Genomic DNA, 21654 nt, shown 5'->3' with positions numbered 1-21654 from the left:
CCTCAGGGTAGAACTGAACATACCTAGTATTTACCTAATCATTTACCCTCAGGGTAGAACTGAACATACCTAGTATTTACCTAATCATTTACCCTCAGGGTAGAACTGAGTCCAAAACAAACCTAACTACCATTCTTAATATCTACCGTACCGCTCACAAGACGTGAAATTCACAATATGAGGACTTGCCGTATAAATTCCCTTCAGAATGACCTTCATATGTATTATGTAAAAAAATAATGCCTCAATGAGAATTTGGTATTTTATGTGGTTCAGTTTTATTGCCTAATAGGTAAGCGATATCAAACACGTACATAAAAATGCAAACAAGCGTTTTATAATGGTTTGCATAATCAATACTTTGCTCCATTAGCAGTAATAGGCACCAATTGTAGCTATACAGATGACATCATTGTCTGTCAAAAAGTCTTTTGAGCTACAATATTGCAGCTAATATGCATGTTATATTGAGATATAATGTTGTTCTTAAATTCAAATATTTAATGAATTGCCCGCCTTATAAATTTTCTGACAATTATTTTTACACAACTATTTATGGCCTTTTGTTTACAGTACAGAGCTCTGGCTCCTATGTATTATAGAGGATCAGCTGCAGCCATTGTAGTATATGACATCACAAGGGAGGTAAGCCATTCAGCTTTTGGCAACAATTTATATGATGTATGCCTCTTGAAATTGAGAGGGTGGGGGCATGATATATAATGTTAATCATACCAGTCCAGTCTCATCTGCTGTTACAACTTTTTTTTAAATTTTTTTATCATTTAATATCACCTTTCGTTCTTTATGAAAAAAAATAAGCTTGGGCAATACCAATTTTATGGTTACATCATACACAAATTGTATTAAGATGAGATTTTAGAAGTGACTGAAATTCTACCCTGAAAAAATTTGATTCCTTACTTGTGACAGGCTAAGTAGAATACCATTAATTTAACTAGAGACTGTTACATTTAAACCATAGGTTGTTTCCTTTAAATCCTTTTCTTAACACTACCTTTCCATTATTCATAGATTGACAGAGCTGGAATATTTTTAATGAAATCTACACCTTATGATATTATTCTCTGATGTTTAGCAAACATTCCGGGCTGTGAAGGAATGGATCACTGAGTTAAGAAAGAATGCCTCACCAAATATAGTGTTAGCCATGGCTGGTAATAAATGTGACCTTGAAGATCTCAGGGAGGTTCCTTACAAAGGTACGTAGATCTTGGAATGTTCCTTTTAAAGGTACGTAGATCTTGGGAGGCTCCTTACAAAGGTACTTAGATCTTGGGAGGTTCCTTACAAAGGTACTTAGATCTTTGGAGGTTCCTTACAAAGGTACTTAGATCTTGGGAGGTTCCTTACAAAGGTATGTAGATATTAGGAGGTTCCTTACTCAGGAACGTAGATCTTGGAATGTTCCTTTCAAAGGTACGTAGATCTTGTGAGGTTCCTTACAACGGTACGTAGATCTTGGGAGGTTCCTTACAAAGGTGGGTAGGTCTTAGGTGGTTACTTACAAAGGTACATAGATCTTGGAATTTTCCTTTCAAAGGTACCTAGATCTTGGGAGGTTCCTTACAGAGGTACGTAGATCTTGGGAGCTTCCTTACAGAGGTATGTAGATCTTGGGAGCTTCCTTACAATGGTACTTAGATCTTGGGAGGTTTCTTACAAAGGTACTTAGATCTTGGGAGGTTCCTTACAACGGTATGTAGATCTTGGGAGGTTCCTTACAAAGGTACTTAGATCTTTGGAGGTTCCTTACAAAGGTACGTAGATCTTGGGAGGTTCCTTACAAAGGTACGTAGATATTAGGAGGTTCCTTACTCAGGAACGTAGATCTTGGAATGTTCCTTTCAAAGGTACGTAGATCTTGGGAGCTTCCTTACAGAGGTATGTAGATCATGGGAGCTTCCTTACAATGGTACGTAGATCTTGGGATGTTCCTTACAAAGGTACTTAGATCTTAGGAGGTTCCTTACTAAGGTAAGTAGATCTTGGGAGCTTCCTTACAACAGTATGTAGATCTTGGGAGGTTTCTTACAAAGGTACGTAGATCTTGGGAGGTTCCTTACAAAGGTACTTAGATCTTGGGAGGTTCCTTACAACGGTACTTAGATCTTGGGAGGTTCCTTACAACGGTATGTAGATCTTGGGAGGTTCCTTACAAAGGTAGGTAGGTCTTGGGTGGTTACTTACAAAGGTACATAGATCTTGGAATGTTCCTTACAAAGGTACTTAGATCTTGGGAGGTTCCTTACAGAGGTACGTAGATCTTGGGAGCTTCCTTACAGAGGTATGTAGATCTTGGGAGCTTCCTTACAATGGTACTTAGATCTTGGGAGGTTCCTTACAAAGGTACTTAGATCTTGGGAGGTTCCTTACAACGGTATGTAGATCTTGGGAGGTTCCTTATAAAGGTACTTAGATCTTTGGAGGTTTCTTACAAAGGTACGTAGATCTTGGGAGGTTCCTTACAAAGGTACGTAGATATTAGGAGGTTCCTTACTCAGGAACGTAGATCTTGGAATGTTCCTTTCAAAGGTACTTAGATCTTGTGAGGTTCCTTACAACGGTACGTAGATCTAGGGAGGTTCCTTACAAAGGTACATAGATCTAGGGATGTTCCTTACAGAGGTACGTAGATCTTGGGAGGTTCCTTACAAAGGTACTTAGATCTTGGGAGGTTCCTTACAACGGTATGTAGATCTTGGGAGGTTCCTTACAAAGGTAGGTAGGTCTTGGGTGGTTACTTAAAAAGGTACATAGATCTTGGAATGTTCCTTACAAAGGTACATAGATCTTGGGAGGTTCCTTACAGAGGTACGTAGATCTTGGGAGCTTTCTTATAGAGGTACATAGATCTTTGGAGGTTCCTTACAACGGTATGTAGATCTCGGGAGGTTCCTTACAAAGGTACATAGATCTTGGGAGGTTCCTTACTAAGGTAAGTAGATCTTGGGAGGTTCCTTACAACGGTATGTAGATCTTGGTAGGTTACTTACAGAGGTACATAGATCTTAGGAGGTTCCTTACAGAGGTACGTAGATCTTGGGAGCTTCCTTACAGAGGTACATAGATCTTGGGAGCTTCCTTACAGAGGTACGTAGATCTTGGGAGGTTCCTTACAGAGGTACGTAGATCTTGGGAGCTTCCTTACAGAGGTACATAGATCTTGGGAGCTTCCTTACAGAGGTACATAGATCTTGGTAGGTTCCTTACAAAGGTACGTAGATCTTGGAGGTTCCTTACAAGGTACTTAGATCTTGGAGGTTCCTTACAAGGTACGTAGATCTTGGGAGCTTCCTTACAACAGTAGGTACGTAGATCTTGGGAGGTTTCTTACAAAGGTACGTAGATCTTGGGAGGTTTCTTACAAGGTACGTAGATCTTGGGAGTTCCTTACAAAGGTACGTAGATCTTGGGAGGTTCCTTACAGAGGTACTTAGATCTTAGGAGGTTCCTTACTAAGGTACGTAGATCTTGGGAGCTTCCTTACAACAGTATGTAGATCTTGGGAGGTTTTCTTACAAAGGTATGTAGATCTTGGGAGGTTCCTTACTAAGGTAAGTAGATCTTGGGAGCTTCCTTATAGAGGTACGTAGATCTTTGGAGGTTCCTTACAGAGGTACATAGATCTTTGGAGGTTCCTTACAACGGTATGTAGATCTCGGGAGGTTCCTTACAAAGGTACATAGATCTTTGGGAGTTTCCTTACAATGGTATGTAGATCTTGGTAGGTTCCTTACAGAGGTACATAGATCTTGGGAGGTTCCTTACAGAGGTACGTAGATCTTGGGAGCTTCCTTACAGAGGTATGTATATCATGGGAGCTTCCTTACAATGGTATGTAGATCTTGGGAGGTTCCTTACAAAGGTACTTAGATCTTAGGAGGTTCCTTACTAAGGTAAGTAGATCTTGGGAGCTTCCTTACAACAGTATGTAGATCTTGGGAGGTTTCTTACAAAGGTACGTAGATCTTGGGAGGTTCCTTACAAAGGTACATAGATCTTGGGAGGTTCCTTACAACGGTATGTAGATCTTGGGAGGTTCCTCACAAAGGTAGGCAGGTCTTGGGTGGTTACTTACAAAGGTACATAGATCTTGGAATGTTCCTTTCAAAGGTACTTAGATCTTTGGAGGTTCCTTACAACGGTATGTAGATCTTGGGAGGTTCCTTACAAAGGTACATAGATCTTGGGAGGTTCCTTACAGAGGTATGTAGATCTTGGGAGCTTCCTTACAGAGGTACGTAGATCTATGGAGGTTCCTTATAGAGGTACGTAGATCTTTGGAGCTTCCTTAAAGAGGTAGCTTGGGAAGGTTCCTTACAACAGTATGTAGATTTGGGAGGTTCCTTACAAAGGTATGTAGATCTTGGGAGGTTCCTTACAAGGTACGTAGATCTTGGGAGGTTCCTTACAGAGGTACAAGACTTGGAGTCCTTACAAGTAGTAGATCTTGGGAGGTTCCTTACAAAGGTACGTAGATCTTGGGAGGTTCCTTACAAAGGTACGTAGATCTTGGGAGGTTCCTTACAAGGTACGTAGATCTTGGGAGGTTCCTTACAAAGGTACATAGATCTTGGGAGGTTTCCTTACAAGGTACGTATAGATCTTGGGAGGTTCCTTACAGAGGTACGTAGATCTTGGGAGGTTCCTTACAAAGGTACTGTAGATCTTGGGAGCTTCCTTACAAGGTACTTAGATCTTGGGAGGTTCCTTACAAAGGTACTTAGATCTTGGGAGGTTCCTTACAAAGGTATGTAGATCTTGGGAGGTTCCTTACAAAGGTACTTAGATCTTGGGAGGTTTCTTACAAAGGTACGTAGATCTTGGGAGGTTCCTTACAGAGGTACTTAGATCTTGGGAGCTTCCTTACAATGGTACTTAGATCTTGGGAGGTTCCTTACAAAGGTACTTAGATCTTGGGAGGTTCCTTACAACGGTATGTAGATCTTGGGAGGTTCCTTACAAAGGTACTTAGATCTTGGGAGGTTCCTTACAACGGTATGTAGATCTTGGGAGGTTCCTTACAAAGGTAGGTAGATCTTGGGTGGTTACTTACAAAGGTACATAGATCTTGGGAGGTTCCTTACAAAGGTACTTAGATCTTGGGAGGTTCCTTACAAAGGTACGTAGATCTTGGGAGGTTCCTTACAAGAGGTACATAGATCTTGGGAGGTTCCTTACAGAGGTACGTAGATCTTGGGAGCTTTCTTATAGAGGTACATAGATCTTGGGAGGTTCCTTACAACGGTATGTAGATCTCGGGAGGTTCCTTACAAAGGTACATAGATCTTGGGAGGTTCCTTACTAAGGTAAGTAGATCTTGGGAGGTTCCTTACAACGGTATGTAGATCTTGGTAGGTTCCTTACAGAGGTACATAGATCTTGGGAGGTTCCTTACAGAGGTACGTAGATCTTGGGAGCTTCCTTACAGAGGTACATAGATCTTGGGAGCTTCCTTACAGAGGTACGTATATCTTGGGAGGTTCCTTACAGAGGTACATAGATCTTGGGAGCTTCCTTACAGAGGTACATAGATCTTGGGAGCTTCCTTACAGAGGTACATAGATCTTGGTAGGTTCCTTACAAAGATACGTAGATCTTGGGAGGTTCCTTACAGAGGTACTTAGATCTTAGGAGGTTCCTTACTAAGGTACGTAGATCTTGGGAGCTTCCTTACAACAGTATGTAGATCTTTGGAGGTTTCTTACAAAGGTATGTAGATCTTGGGAGGTTTCTTACAAAGGTATGTAGATCTTGGGAGGTTCCTTACAGAGGTACATAGATCTTGGGAGGTTCCTTACAGAGGTACTTAGATCTTAGGAGGTTCCTTACTAAGGTAAGTAGATCTTGGGAGCTTCCTTATAGAGGTACGTAGATCTTTGGAGGTTCCTTACAGAGGAACATAGATCTTTGGAGGTTCCTTACAACGGCATGTAGATCTCGGGAGGTTCCTTACAAAGGTACATAGATCTTGGGAGTTTCCTTACAACGGTATGTAGATCTTGGTAGGTTCCTTACAGAGGTACATAGATCTTGGGAGGTTCCTTACAGAGGTACGTAGATCTTGGGAGCTTCCTTACAGAGGTATGTATATCATGGGAGCTTCCTTACAATGGTATGTAGATCTTGGGAGGTTCCTTACAAAGGTACTTAGATCTTAGGAGGTTCCTTACTAAGGTAAGTAGATCTTGGGAGCTTCCTTACAACAGTATGTAGATCTTGGGAGGTTTCTTACAAAGGTACGTAGATCTTGGGAGGTTCCTTACAAAGGTACATAGATCTTGGGAGTTCTGGGTCCTTACAACGGTATGTAGATCTTGGGAGGTTCCTCACAAAGGTAGGCAGGTCTTGGGTGGTTACTTACAAAGGTACATAGATCTTGGAATGTTCCTTTCAAAGGTACTTAGATCTCTTGGAGGTTCCTTACAACGGTATGTAGATCTTGGGAGGTTCCTTACAAAGGTACATAGATCTTGGGAGGTTCCTTACAGAGGTATGTAGATCTTGGGAGCTTCCTTACAGAGGTATAGATCTTGGAGGTTCTTAAAGTGTAGATCTTGGAGGTTCCATATACGAGGTTCTCAAGTAGATCTTGGAGGTTCCTTACAGTTATAGGTCTTATGAGGGACTTGTTCTAAGGTACGTAGATCTTGGGAGGTTCCTTAAAGGTACGTAGATCTTGGAGGTTCCTTACAACGGTAGTAGATCTTGGGAGGTTCTTACAAGTATAGATCTTGGGAGCTTCCTTACAGAGGTACGTAGATCTTGGGAGGTTCCTTACAGAGGTACGTAGATCTTGGGAGGTTCCTTACAGAGGTACGTAGATCTTGGGAGGTTCCTTACAGAGGTACGTAGATCTTGGGAGGTTCCTTACAGAGGTACATAGATCTTGGGAGGTTCCTTACAGAGGTACGTAGATCTTGGGAGGTTCCTTACAGAGGTACATAGATCTTGGGAGGTTCCTTACAGAGGTACATAGATCTTGGGAGCTTCCTTACAGAGGTACGTAGATCTTGGGAGGTTCCTTACAGAGGTACTTAGATCTTAGGAGGTTCCTTACTAAGGTACGTAGATCTTGGGAGCTTCCTTACAACAGTATGTAGATCTTGGGAGGTTTCTTACAAAGGTACGTAGATCTTGGGAGGTTTCTTACAAAGGTATGTAGATCTTGGGAGGTTCCTTACAGAGGTACATAGATCTTGGGAGGTTCCTTACAGAGGTACTTAGATCTTAGGAGGTTCCTTACTAAGGTAAGTAGATCTTGGGAGCTTCCTTACAACAGTATGTAGATCTTGGGAGGTTTCTTACAAAGGTACGTAGATCTTGGGAGGTTTCTTACAAAGGTACGTAGATCTTGGGAGGTTCCTTACAGAGGTACTTAGATCTTGGGAGCTTCCTTACAACGGTATGTAGATCTTGGGAGCTTCCTTACAGAGGTATGTAGATCTTGAGAGGTTCCTTACAACATTACGTAGATCTTGGGAGGTTCCTTACAAAGGTACGTATACGTAGATCTTGGTAGGTTCCTTACAAAGGTATGTAGATCTTGGGAGGTTCCTTACAGAGGTAAGTAGATCTTTGAAGGTTCCTAACAGAGGAATGTAGATCTTGGGAGGTTCCTAACAAAGGTATGTAGATCTTGGGAGGTTCCTTACAGAGGTACGTATATATTCTTACTGAAACTGGATGTCTATGACTTTCTTATATCTGTGACCTTGTATGATACCAGTACACAAATTATTGTGTGTAAACTTGTTTCAGATGTTGAGGAATATGCCCGACAGAGGAATGCAATTTTTATAGAAACGAGTGCCTTGACAGCTGTAAATGTACCAGAACTTTTTACAGAAATAGGTAAGGGTTTGTTTACATTTTTGTGTTGGCTTAGAATGGATGACATTTTACAAAAATCTCAGATAATAGATTTAACCATCAAATTTTAAACAGGTATTATTGGAACATAAACAGCTATAAATCACTAGATCATTATTACCTATTGAAAAGGTAGTGAGGACTTGTTCTCTTTTAACTTTGACTCAACAACTTTTTCAGCGAGACAGTTACCTCCAGATGATATGGGGCCATCAAGAATAAACAATAGTACAATTAATTTGAACAATGACTCTGACCAGAGACGTAGATGTTGTGGTGGATCACGAAGGAATGATATGGGTAGTCGGTCTAGTATAATGTAGGCTATTCTAGCTAATCCAGATGTCTCCTGGAACTTGCTGCATCAACATTCCATGATTTTGTCATGTTCACTTTAGCTTCAACATACCTTCAAATATGTGCTATGAATTATGTTCTAAATTATTTAACTAAGCATATATTGCTCCCTTCTATTTTAACATGTTCATAAGAATGAAAGATTACAGTGAACAAAGCATCAACAATACCAGTAAAATGTTATCACTGAGCCTTTTTTATGAAATAATAATATTCAATACAACTACTGAGAGAATTTGGCAATGATATCCAAAAGTTTTTTAAATATTATTTTATTTTGTTCTTAAAACAAAACTGTTGTCCTCAAATTAATTGTATGCAGTCTGTCCATGTAATGTATGTGTTATCTCCCCTGATGTTGATATTTTTCATCTTTTCACATCCTGCAAACTTCTTTAAATTCGATACTGTCATAAGTAGTGATAATCTAGGATAATTTTCTTTGTTGGATTATATTTAGATCTTGGTCAGCTTTTACATACTTATTTAGGTATATAGAGACTTGGTATTTATGTCATTAGCTGAAGAAATACATGTACATGTTGATCATTGTCTGGATAGTACCAGTATATCCCATAGACAAGTACAATTATTATATATAAATTGTTAGCAGTGTTTATTGCAAGGTGAATTGGTCTTCCATTAGGTGATATTTTCTGGGAGTTGTAATGATTAGGATTAGACAAATTTGAAAGGCATGAAACATGAAATTTAAGTCACCAAACAAAGTTATTTTAATAGTAGCAGGAATGGAATAATTAAAATGTATATTGATTAATAGAACTGGAAGTATATATCTCAGAATCAGAAAAAAGGAATGCTAAATTTCAGTGATACACTAGAGTACTATACCTATGACCCCTCAATAACTCGTGTGTTATGTGATCACCAGATCACTGGTAGAAGAACATTTTCCATTAGCCAAATGGTAAATGTTATTTAAGGAATAGATTTTTTCATTTTGTTGAGATTATGAGGATATAATGATAATGGAGCACATGTAAATTATGTAACCCCGGCTCCATTATCATTATACCCTCATAACCTCAACAAAATAAAAATCTATTCCTTACATTTACAGTTTTTCACGTAAATGAATATTATTTATTCTCGTGACAGTTTTATATTTTTAATTAAAATACCTATATTTGAACATCTGATGGCAATCGAGTCATTCTTATGTTCCCACTAAAAGTGGGATCATGATCCCACGTTGCTATGCTGGCGACTATTCCAGTAACAATGGAATCGCCGCACGTGTTGTGCTATCATTATACTCTGATAATGATAATACTAGAAAGCATGGTTACTGAGTCCATGTCAGTGCAAACTGTAAATATATACATATAGGATCATACAGACTTTTTAGTTCATTACCATATACAAATGCAGTTGAGAATAGATATTGTATGATAGAATATCTATTCTGATCTATCAGATTTATTTCCCTTCATTTTGTGCCTTCAGAATGAAAGAAATCAAATCTAGACCAAAATTACAATGTATTTCCTATTTCACTCGAGACTAGAATTTAATAAATTATAATAAAAAGAAGAACAAGTATATTCCTGAGTAAATAGGGCAAAATTCACAAGTAAGGGATACAGGGGCAAAACTCAACTCATTGCATTATAAAATCGAGGGAATAAGGGGAAAACAAAATCATTATATCGTTAAATAAGAGGGGCAAACTCACTCGGTATATCGGTGAGTAGAGGAGCAAATTTCATTCAGTGTACCTAAGCAGACAGGCAAGCATCGTTTAGTGTATCATTGAATAGAGGAGCAATGATCATTCAATTTATCTTTGAGCAGAGACAAACCTCATTCAGTGTATCTTTGAGTAAAAGGCAAACCTCATTCAGTGTATCTTTGAGTAAAGTGCAAACATCATTCGATGTATCTTTGAGTAAAGGGCAAACCTCATTCACTATATCTTTGATGAGAGGGGCAAACCTCATTCAGTGTATCTTTGAGTGGAGGGCAAACTTCATTCAGTGTATCTTTGAGTAAAGGGAAAACCTCATTCAGTGTATCTTTGAGTAAAGGGACAAACCTCATTCAGTGTATCTTTGAGTAAAGGGCAAACCTCATTCAGTGTATCTTTGAGTAAAGGGCAAACCTCATTCAGTGTATCTTTGAGTGGAGGGCAAAACTCTTTCAGGGCATCGTTCAGTAGAGGGGCAAACCTCATTCAGAGTATCTTTGAGTAGAGGGGCAAACCTCATTCAATGTTTCTTTGAGTAGAGGGCAATTCTCATTCAGTGTATCTTAGAGTAAAGGTACAAGCATCATTCTTTGTCATTGAGAGCAGAAGTGAATTGTTAAGTTATTCAATGTTATGTAGAATTTTAGAGGGATCTATTATACTCGGACTTTTACCAGTAGAAGGACAGATTACAGTGTGTTGAATAGGAATCCAAGCAAAAAAATCATTCCGTATATTGTTGAGTAGTGTAGATGTATTACAACTCTATTTAAACATATTTAAGCTGTAATTTGTAAAAGTAAATTGTGGAGTGATATTAAAATGCCAAAATATACATATAAAAGTTTGATTTAATGATTATGTAATTGTGTTTACCTAGCATAATATACGTACTAAGATACCAGTATTTTTAAGTTACCCATGGAAACTACGTGTATACATATATGTATGTAGTTATTGTTCACATGTCTTTATTGGTTGAAAATGTTTTTATGTGTGTGGACACCTTTGTTTATCTATGTTATATGCTTTTCTATTGGTTGATATAAAAGTAATTGTATTTATGCTTTCAAACTACTTAAATGTCATTCAATATTTTGTGTTGTAAAATAAACTTCAGTTAGCAAAATAAGTTATGTTATGAAAGACAACAATATGGAAACTGTGTTCAATATTTATAAACGGCGCTTCATAGTAATGTGCACGTGTAAACGCACGTGTTAATGCTTGGTATGGTAAAATAATAATGATGTTATGTAGACGACCTTAAATAAATACGGATTAGGGTGTCTCATACTTTTAACAACTCTTTTACAAATTGAAGATAAATGTTAATCAGTTTTGGCCTGTAGGTCATTGGATATCTCTTAAAGTATTGTTTTAAGTACCGATAAATTAATTTACTTAAACGCTTCTGAAATTTATTTTATACCGAAAAATGTTAAATGTATATGATGACGAAAAGAGAATAGCAAGTATAAGTAGATAGAATTGCATTATAATGTCCAAAGTTTAAAACTGAATAAATTTCTTAATTTCATTTGATGAGGTATTGTTTTATAATCGTGTCTACCCGTTGGATAACGAACTTTTATGTAGTGTTCACATGCATTGTTACTGTGGTTTTTTTTACTGTATAATGGATTATAACTATCCCAGAGTGTGCTTTGTTATGTATCTTATAATTAAATATTAATGATAAGCAAAAGTGACTTATTTTTATGGTTTAATTATCATTATACGTTTAGCAGAGCTAGGCTTTGTGTTGTTTATCGCATATGACTATAATTATCCCAATGATGTATCGATATGCTTGATTGTTCTGTATAAGTATTACTTTTGGGATGAAGTACAATATCCATAGATACACTGTACAATAACTGATAAACAGGGTAGCCTTGTGCTGTTGTCTAGTGCTGATGAATGTTACTGGTTATAACATCAAAACTAATTCCATTATTTCCACCTGGACATTATCATAATACTTGTAGAAATCATATAAATATAATTTATTCTTACAAATTGCATTTAGGTATATTGAAATGCTAATATATCAATGTATGGTTGTAACAAGTTATTGTAGATATTGTATGGCGACATCTGTTTTCAAAATGAACAGTTGTTCAAAAGGTGATTAGGCTAATCATAGTTTAACGACAATCTTTAAATTGAGATAAAATAATTTCTGGTAATACAAATATAACAATTTTACAAGATTCTTAAGAACCCAATTCTTTACTTACTTGCTGATTTTAGTGTATATATAATTTTAAAAAATGCAGCAAATTAGAAATGGAAATTTCACTAATCAAGTGATTTAGTTAATCATCCTTTGAACAACCGGCTGGTGTCTAGCAAAAGCCAATATAAATATCCATTTTAGGTTAGGTAGGAATTATACTATTAGACGTAAGATGTTCTCGAGATGAATTATTGTAAACGGAAATGTGATATCGAACTAAACGAATAACCGATGTATCTGTTTCTGATTCCAACAATAAAAGATAACCACCACAAACACCACCATTTCCTTTTCGTGTGTCTTGTGTACGTTGCTGAAGCCACTACTTGATAACTAAGTACAGCTAGTATGGAGGTGGAGGAAAATACCGGTATATGAATTTCAAGGAAGTTATGATTAACCAGACAAAGGAAGTGATGGTTTGCCAGGCTGATATTCTTAGCGATAAACACAAAGATTTTTTTAGTATCGTTTTAGAAGGAGAAAGTAGTAAGGCTTATTATTTCCAAGTGATATTAAAATATTGGGAACATGCCATTAGAAGCAATATCATTTATTTTGTAACGGACCAGAAATTTGGAGTTATCACTATATGATTGTGGCGATGGCATCTCGTGTTTTTAACAACAATTTCTTATGCTTTATGAATGGTGATTTATGCAAGGTGAATTCGAATTAAACTTAAAATCCGTGACGAAATATAGGACCGTTATTATTTTGTTTACCAAAACAAAAGTTTAGTTTAATATGGAAGTGTGGCTGATACAAATAAGGGTTACTATAGAATGACCAGTACAATTACATAACGAATCGACAAATCAGCTGTTTTATCTTTTTTTATATAATTTTAAAGGTAAATCATTACGTTATCAACATGGGATGTTCTAAAATGATACTTTCAATGGACGACAATGTATTCTATATTGTAACATAGCAACAGTATAACATTTGAGATACATATAATTTACATTGAAAACGTTCTTACGTTTCTTTGTATTTAGTTCAAATGTGGGCACCACATATTTTCGGCAGAAGCGTCCCAACAGATTGCCGTTTCCAATATGGAAAGTATGTTTACATAACTAAGAAGAATAAACATCAGTTGTCGAATGCAATAATATGGTTAACGTCAGTCTGATAGGTCAAACCATAGAGGGTGCGACATACTCGTCCTCAACCGGGGGCTTTGCCCTAGACATGTCCATGTATGTTTGATCTTCAACGTTGTCATTCGACAGACATGTAACACCTGTAATATCACTCACCACAGCGTCGAACGACTGTGACCTGATGTGCACCGAATTCGTCGCCGAATTATCCTGAGTAAAAATGCTGAATGGGTCCATGTTGTCAACGAACTTTGAGTTTGGCGTTGATGTAGTGATCGGACTGTTAACCGATTTGATATTTGATAAGTCCAATGAATTGATAGTGTGAGAACCTTCAGTAGGAGACATCATAATTTCATAACATGTCGTGTCTAGTGTTACTGGTGACAAATGGGATTTAACGTCCGTAGTCTGAGTTAAGTCTTGATTACTATCGAACTCTATCAACGGACGATCGTGTTTTGTCATGTTTGGAAAAGGATCCCAAACGAAATTACCGTCAGGTTTTGCACGAAACACCAGCGGATCTTGTGTTCCTTTCGCACTGTCAATTATGATTTCATTGGATTTGTTTTCTGGCAGGTCAACCGCTACTAACATTTCAACAGCTGGAGGAAAACTGGGTGTTTCTGAAGTGTAAGGAGACAGTATGTCGGTATCATTGTGACCACTGGTAGTAACTACAGAATCATCCAGCAGTTCTCCCGTTAGTAAGTCAAATGACACTGTCTTCTTAGGCTCACTTTTCACTTCGGCGTAATCTGAATTACGTGACAAAGCCGTCCCACGTCTTGATGATCCAAGAAGTACAGAATCTGATGAATGTCTGCGGTAGGTTTTGTCCTGACTGTCTGAAGCAGAATCGGTGAACTTATTCACCTGTTCGTTATTAACGCTAGTTTGTTCATACAGAGTGTTCTTCTGCATGTTCTTTAACATTTGGAATGTCGGAATCTTTGGGATGGACGACTCCTCTTCGCCATCAGACACTGACGACGATGACGACGTTGATGTTACAGAAGCAGTTCTGCTATGTGCAGAGTTCCTTTCCTTTAAAAATCTAGAAAATGTTACTTTTCTGCTGCCAGATTTCGGCTTTTTCTTCTTTTTCTTGAACTCTTTCCGTCGAATGGGTAACGATGTAGGTCTGTCAGGTAAAGAAGGCGGCACATCTTTAGGGTTAACTCGCGGGTCCATACCTAGATATTTATTCAGATCTTTTCTGTACTTTTCAAGATCCTCGTACTGTGTCTCGGTTTCCTCGTGACTTTCATGGCTGGCATGAGAATTTATATCACTATAAATATCACCATGGTCAAGAGAGACGTTTGAGTCAATGTTGTCGTACGTCTTGTTGCCCGTTGATAACTCAGTGACGATGAGGACGTCGTTGACTGCGGCACTGATCGACTCCACGCAAGATGACGTCGATATAGCACTATCGAAGGAACTGTTATTCCTATGACCGGCTTTCAGGCCACTTACAGCCGGTCGGATCACAGAGTCTGATGTATCAGCATTCAACGATGCCACAAAACCGGAGTCATTGGATTTCACAGAACCAGATCTTAGATCGGAATGATGATCTAAAAGATTCGTAATAATCCTGTTTTTCTCAGAAGTTGGACTTAAATCAACATCATCATACCCTGACACTGAACGCACGATATTAGCCCTAAAATCTGGCGAGACCTGGCACTGAACGTGACTGTAACCATGACTGTCATGGGTCACTTCCACAAACCGCTGATTTTCCTTATCGTGAATAACCTCTGTTGAGACGATCTGGTGCGATTCTTTGTCATCGTCAACTTTAGTAACAGAAGGAAGTGAGAGTTCGTCATAACAATTCGACATAGAATCGTTATCACTTTGTTCTGACTTCTGTGGCAAGCGTGGAGGTTTAGGTGGAGGGGATATTTCACGCGAGGACATGTCTTGAAGACTATCTTGACTTTTAGTCCTCAACCTTGTACTATCTGATGTCCCACTGAAGCTATCGATAGAATCACTGGATACATTCAGTTCCTCTCTGCTTCTTTCTAACAACATTCTATATCCTTTCTCACTGTTAGAAGCCGATGCAGTCCTTCCACGCCCTTCAAACGACCCCGTGGATAGCTTCCTATGTCGTTCTTCCACAGCACGTGCTATGTTCTTTCTGATGCATTGGAATATCTCAAGGACATTGCTCGACCGAAACATAAATTTGGCCTCGCCGAAGTCTGATTTCCTGCAAATAGTAAAATTTGGCGTTACTTTTCAGTTGTATTGATGTTTAAAGTACAACTTTTTTATTTAACTTTCATTCCTGTTTTTCACTCGTGCTACATAAATAAATTACTTAAAATGTTGGGTTTATTTTATTAATGCATAGACAAGAACAATTGTTTGTTTCAATGCGCCATACTTACGCTCCAGATTCGATCACCAGTACTTTGGAGTCCCTTTGATCTAGGTTGAACCTTTTAAGATTACATAGTTTCCATGACAACATTTGGGCCTTTGACATTGCCTTGATTTTTAGTTCTTGTGGTGACAGGATCATCCAATACTCTCCGCTTAGTGAGTACTTCCTAGAGTCCTCGTTCTCTTCAACGATAACTTGGAACAAATCTAAAATAAAAATTAGTTGAGAGAGTCACTCCTAAATATAAATCAACATCAGTATAGTTCGTGATGTTTAAAGTAACGAATGCACAAAAGAACATTGATGATTACTGAATAGAATTAATAAATAAGCAATTAGCCCTAATATAGATCGTCATTCTACATAACGAAATATAACGTAGTTAGAGTTGGAAACATATACACGTATTATTAGCGCTAATTGTTTCGTCATTAACGTGATCATAATGACAACTTATAGTTGTTTTAATTAAACAAACACGTATCCAGGTGGCTTTTAAATTCCGACCATGAAAATCTCAAAACAAAATTTTATCATGTTTAATTCCAAAATTATCCGATAAAACTCAAAACTAGTTTAATGTAAATCAACTTTCTTTCGTGTTGGATTTACTTTCGCATCATTTTAACATCATCATTTATATTGAAATTCAACTTTTAAATCAACGATCTTTAATCATCACGAACTTGTTCTTGAAATGGAGATCACGGAAGCCGCGCAAGAAAATTGGTTTACGGTATATAGATATCAAAATCCATCTTTGAGCTAAACTTTCAACCAAAGCTTAAAATATTCGAAAAAATCTTTTTTCAAGATATTTCAAGATATGAAATTCTAAGACCTAGACAGTGTTACCTTTTCCATCTGGACCAGGCGGAGGCCAGAATATATACTGGAAAGCCTTAGCCCATTCCACTGTATCCTCGTCAATGAGCGATGCTAGACATATCACGGGGTATTTCTCTACAATCTCAAATGCACATTTGTGGGTCTTGGAATTCGCTGATTGGATACAGGACACATTCTCAAATATATAGGTGAGTTTGTCTGGAGATGATCTGTTCGCGGACATCTCATCAGGATACAAGTCTAATTTGGCAGCAAATGTCCCTTCAGATATGTTGCTCATTTTGTGTAAAATCGCCCATTTTGTTTTCCATGACTGAAACATTCAATAATGTCAAACTTAATTTATTTCCCTTTTTAATCATGGAATAAACTCACTTGAAGTCAATGCTTCTTCAAATGAAAATTTAGAAACTTAAGGATTCTTGTGTTGGTATGTATTACTGTATGCATGTAATTGTATTTCTGTCTACATTGGCTTGTTTAGGTTCATAATATCATCTTTGCATTTTGCGTAGCGGATTCTCATAAAAGTTTGCAAACACAATTTATTTCATAACCCGATGAAGTTAAAAAGTAGTTGCATCAATGCTTATAATTAATTTTTCAGACTTCTTGATAACATAAGATTAAGCGTACTATTCCATTGATTTTCCAATGGATTATTTTTTCTGAATCAATACGCAACGTCGACGTCGCTATTGTGACGTTATGATAACTTCGAGTTTTCGCACCATTCTCGGATTTTTTCATCATAGTAGTATGAAGAAAAAGTATCTGCCAATCAGAAAGTCGGATTTAGTATGAAAACAAATAAAAATTAATTATTTTGTCATAATTGGAACTTGTGCATGCAACAGGTGACTTATTTAGAATATTTATCTGATGTCAATAATGTTTAACTAACAACATCAATTTAGTTATAAACTCAATTGTGTTATCCCTGCTTTAATCTACCTTTATTATTGTTTATGTATCATCGCCTTTATCAGGTATCCATTGATACTGTACAATATCGCGCTATCTGTGTACTTTTGACCTATATCATGCATGTTGCGTGATTTAATCATGGTAAAATATTCCTTAGTCAAAACGTACATTGAATTGTTTTTAATGAGATATAAGGTACCCTGCAGCACGAGGTAGAAGGGTAGAAAAGAGAAAAAGAATTAAGACAACACATCATGTTATGAAGGTTAATGTATTGTATAACGCAAAAAGTTTCCATAAAAACCATCGTCTCACAAAACATCAGATTTGATATTTGGAACTCAAAATTCGGTGACATATTAGTACGTGACCGTTTGGGTAACCAGACAATTAATTACAAGTCTTGTTGTTTAGACGATATATCGAATTAAGATATGGCCTGGGTAGAAGGTCAAATAGCCTTGACCTTATCCATGTCTTACATATCCTGTTACACGGACATGTATTTGTTATCAGTACCAAATAGCAACGCATGCTTACAAATTAGTGTATCAGATGGGCGTAATTAATAACACGTGCTCTTTATATTAACATATTATATCAACTATATATTTTGAGCTGTGATATACTGTGACGTCATTGACACAATTATATCACCGATATGGTGCCCTTTTAGAGCATGTATTAAGATTAACATAAATGATAACCAACTGAATTATGTGCATATTAAATAGAACCAGACCATTTGTCACTGATCTTATCATGTTTTGTTAACATCTATAGAGTTATATTTACATTTTCGTGTTTTGTTGGGGTTTTTGTGATTTTTAGGCTTTATACATTTTTTTTTTATATTATTATCATTATTTTATCTTATTAAAGTTTTTCTGTTAACTATTCAGGAGGTGCTCGACAAGAATTGTACGTTTTATTTACAGCTTTTTCTGCAAAATCTTACCACATGAAGAGGTAAGAAATTGACCTGTTGTAACAATGAGTCATGTTCATATGAATATTTGCACCATTGATTATATTTGTCTATTGACAAACATAGACCCGATTTATAGTCAATGACCGTACTTATCTGCTGAGTATATACCCCCGGTCGGCTGTGTGGACATCTAGCTATGTCATCAACGATACTATCTTCTTTATACATATGCATGTATTTGGATAGCAAAAACCTTGAAACTCAAGTACTACTTTAAACTTTGGAGCAGATACGTTTATCTTCATATAAGGCATTGTTTACGAAGTGCTTATACAGATTTTGAGTACGTTCATTAATTCAATGTTTTTATCATTACGTAAAATGTCAATGTACTTTAATAATCGTATGTTATTGGTTTAAACATATTTTATTGCCAAACGTGCAATGGGATTGGGCACAAGTTGTACAACTTCCGTTCCCCCAAAAATTAAAACATTCAAAAATATATAGACAAGATGGCATTTACAATATAAAATATACATAATATATAAAGTTGTATTTGAGATACAGAGAGAGGGAGAGAGTTAGGAGAGAGAGAGAGAGAGAGAGAGAGAGAGAGAGAGAGAGAGAGAGAGAGAGAGAGAGAGAGAGAGAGAGAGAGAGAGAGTTAGGGAAGAAAGAGAGAGATGGGGGAGTGAGAGGGAGAGAGTTAAGGAAGAAAGAGAGAGATGGGGGAGTGAGAGGGAGAGAGTTAGAGAAGAAAGAGAGAGATGGGGGAGTGAGAGGGAGAGAGTTAGGGAAGAAAGAGAAAGAGAGAGATGGGGGAGTGAGAGGGAGAGAGTTAGGGAAGAAAGAGAGAGATGGGGGAGTGAGAGGGAGAGAGTCAGGGAAGAAAGAGAGATGGGGGAGTGAGAGGGAGAGAGTTAGGGAAGAAAGAGAAAGAGAGAGATGGGGGAGTGAGAGGGAGAGAGCTATTTTATAACCAGTATGCTGCTCGAGGTGATAATTTCACCTCCTAATATACTTTCATTTTAAAATATATCCGTCCGATAAAGACGACAGAAGTTCTAAACGAATAATCGTATGTGTTGTGTTTTAGACTATAACTCAAACTACATTGCATGGAATCTGCTAGTTTGACGTCATGATAACATTAGCATTAATTATGACGTCTTGACGGTGACATATTGTCCACTGTTACGGTTTTGTTTTTGTAATAGTGCCTATACAGCTACACCATTACTTGTCATATTTACATATTATGTTCTTAATGATGATGAATGTTGCATCTGATATAAAATATATTGAAAACAAAACTTGTTTTATTTAGGAGAGTTACTGATGCAGTTGATTCCATCTCTTATTGTAAATTGATGTTTGTTAAGTTTGACTCTTAAGCAATACAATTATGTACATTAGCACACAAATAGAATTGAAAAATCAGTTACGATACGTAACTTTCTGTGTTTTTCATTTTCATGTAATCCAGAGTCATATGCGATATTTAACAATCAAAGTACACATGTATCACTTTATTACAAATGATGCATTGAAAGATGATATTTAAGCTCTGAAAGTATTCGTGATACAAAAACTTTTATTAATAAGGTTTATATAAATATTGTAGCAATATCTAAGCAAAAAGAACAAAATAATGAAAAATAATTCATATCAAAAGAATATCGTTGAAATATAAATGGTAGTACACATATTTGAAATAATTTTGTGAAAAAAACCCAACATTTTAGACCAAAAAAATACCCCTCTAAATACGAAACATGATCCGTTCGTTATTTATAGTGTAACTTGTCTAAACCAGATGCCGCCGAGACCAGCATGTTCAGCCGGTATAGCCAAGTTTCTGGATTATACAGGTTTACATGTTTAATTACATCATATTCAGCCGGTATAGCCTAGTTTCTAAATTACATATGTTTACATGTTTAATTACAGCATGTTCAGCCAGTATAGCCAAGTTTCTGGATTATACATGTTTACATGTTTAATTACAGCATGTTCAGCCGGTAAAGCCAAGTTTCTAATTGATACATGTTTACATGTTTAATTACAACATGTTCAGCCGGTATAGCCAAGTTTCTAATTAATACATGTTTACATGTTTAATTACAGCATGTTCAGCCGGTATAGCCAAGTTTCTAAATTATACAGGTTTACATGTTTGATTACAGCATGTTCAGCCGGTATAGCCAAGTTTCTAAATTATACATGTTTACATGTTGAATTACAGCATGTTCAGCCGGTATAGTCAAGTTTCTAATTGATACATGTTTACATGTTTAATTACAGCATGTTCAGCCGGTATAGCCAAGTTTCTGGATTATACAGGTTTACGTGTTTAATTACAGCATGTTCAGCCGGTATAGCCAAGTTTCTGGATTATACAGGTTTACATGTTTGATTACCGCATATTCAGCTGGTATAGCCAAGTTTCTGGATTATACAGGTTTACATGTAAATTACAGCATGTTCAGTCGGTATAGCCAAGTTTCTGGATTATACAGGTTTACGTGTTTAATTACAGCATGTTCAGTCGGTATAGCCAAGTTTCTGGATTATACATGTTTACATGTTTAATTACAGCATATTCAGCCGGTATAGTCAAGTTTCTGGATTATACAGGTTTACATGTTTAATTACAGCATATTCAGCTGGTATAGCCAAGTTTCTAATTGATACATGTTTACATGTTTGATTACAGCATATTCAGCCGGTATAGCCAAGTTTCTGGATTATACAGGTTTACATGTTTAATTACTGTATCATACATTAAGAAGTAAAATGGCATGCAATGTACATCGGCATTAACAAGGATCATTGACAAGGACTGGTTATACTGTACTTGTAATAACATTATGAAAACTTTTCTAGAAATAAAATGCGAAACAGAAAAATAATATTGTTCTTTGACACCAAAATACGTGATTGATATAGAATAGTGTGCTTACCTTTAGCTTTCGTCCTTTAATGCTTGACGGTTGCTTCACTTGTAGATAGCCCGACTTCTGAAGTCCGGACATCATACACACCGAATCGTTTTAACTTTGTTATTCTTTATCATGTAATAGTGGTTCCAATATTCTAAAAATGGTCTCCGCTGAAAATGGTTATATAATAGCGATGTTCATGTCTCCTTGGCCAGTGTTACAATAGATGAGGCGCTTGTTGCCGTCCAGCTATATCATCGCACGGTCAAAATCTGCCCGG

At 37.0% G+C, this 21654-nt stretch overlaps 2 protein-coding genes across 2 annotated transcripts; one reads left to right on the top strand and one right to left on the bottom strand.

Annotated features, from left to right (window-relative positions):
• Positions 1 to 577: 577 nt before the first annotated feature.
• LOC138316079 (ras-related protein Rab-31-like) lies at positions 578 to 12487 on the top strand. The gene is made up of 4 exons (XM_069257568.1): positions 578 to 645; positions 1100 to 1223; positions 7786 to 7878; positions 8077 to 12487. Exons 1-4 carry the CDS (start codon positions 592 to 594, stop codon positions 8217 to 8219), a joined length of 414 nt encoding a protein of 137 aa, XP_069113669.1. The 5' UTR covers positions 578 to 591; the 3' UTR covers positions 8220 to 12487.
• A 519-nt stretch (positions 12488 to 13006) lies between these two features.
• Positions 13007 to 21654, bottom strand: LOC138316078 (uncharacterized). Its single transcript, XM_069257567.1, has 4 exons — positions 21396 to 21654; positions 16578 to 16884; positions 15727 to 15928; positions 13007 to 15545 (listed from the first exon to the last, which is right to left on the bottom strand). The coding sequence occupies exons 1-4, from the start codon at positions 21468 to 21470 to the stop codon at positions 13346 to 13348; spliced, it is 2784 nt and encodes a 927-aa protein (XP_069113668.1). The 5' UTR covers positions 21471 to 21654; the 3' UTR covers positions 13007 to 13345.

This window comes from Argopecten irradians, chromosome 2, assembly GCF_041381155.1.
Source record: "Argopecten irradians isolate NY chromosome 2, Ai_NY, whole genome shotgun sequence".
Lineage (NCBI taxonomy): Eukaryota > Metazoa > Mollusca > Bivalvia > Pectinida > Pectinidae > Argopecten > Argopecten irradians.
This window is presented reverse-complemented; position numbering and strand designations above follow the sequence as displayed.

Coding starts and splice junctions, on each gene's coding strand:
- LOC138316079 (XM_069257568.1), top strand. CDS start 592: ATGTATTATAGAGGATCAGCTGCAGCCATTGTAGTATATGACATCACA. Junction 1,224..7,785: donor CAGGGAGGTTCCTTACAAAG/GTACGTAGATCT, acceptor AACTTGTTTCAG/ATGTTGAGGAATATGCCCGA. Junction 7,879..8,076: donor AGAACTTTTTACAGAAATAG/GTAAGGGTTTGT, acceptor CAACTTTTTCAG/CGAGACAGTTACCTCCAGAT.
- LOC138316078 (XM_069257567.1), bottom strand. CDS start 21,470: ATGATGTCCGGACTTCAGAAGTCGGGCTATCTACAAGTGAAGCAACCG. Junction 16,885..21,395: donor TTAAAGGACGAAAGCTAAAG/GTAAGCACACTA, acceptor TGAATGTTTCAG/TCATGGAAAACAAAATGGGC. Junction 15,929..16,577: donor GCCTGGTCCAGATGGAAAAG/GTAACACTGTCT, acceptor TTTTTATTTTAG/ATTTGTTCCAAGTTATCGTT.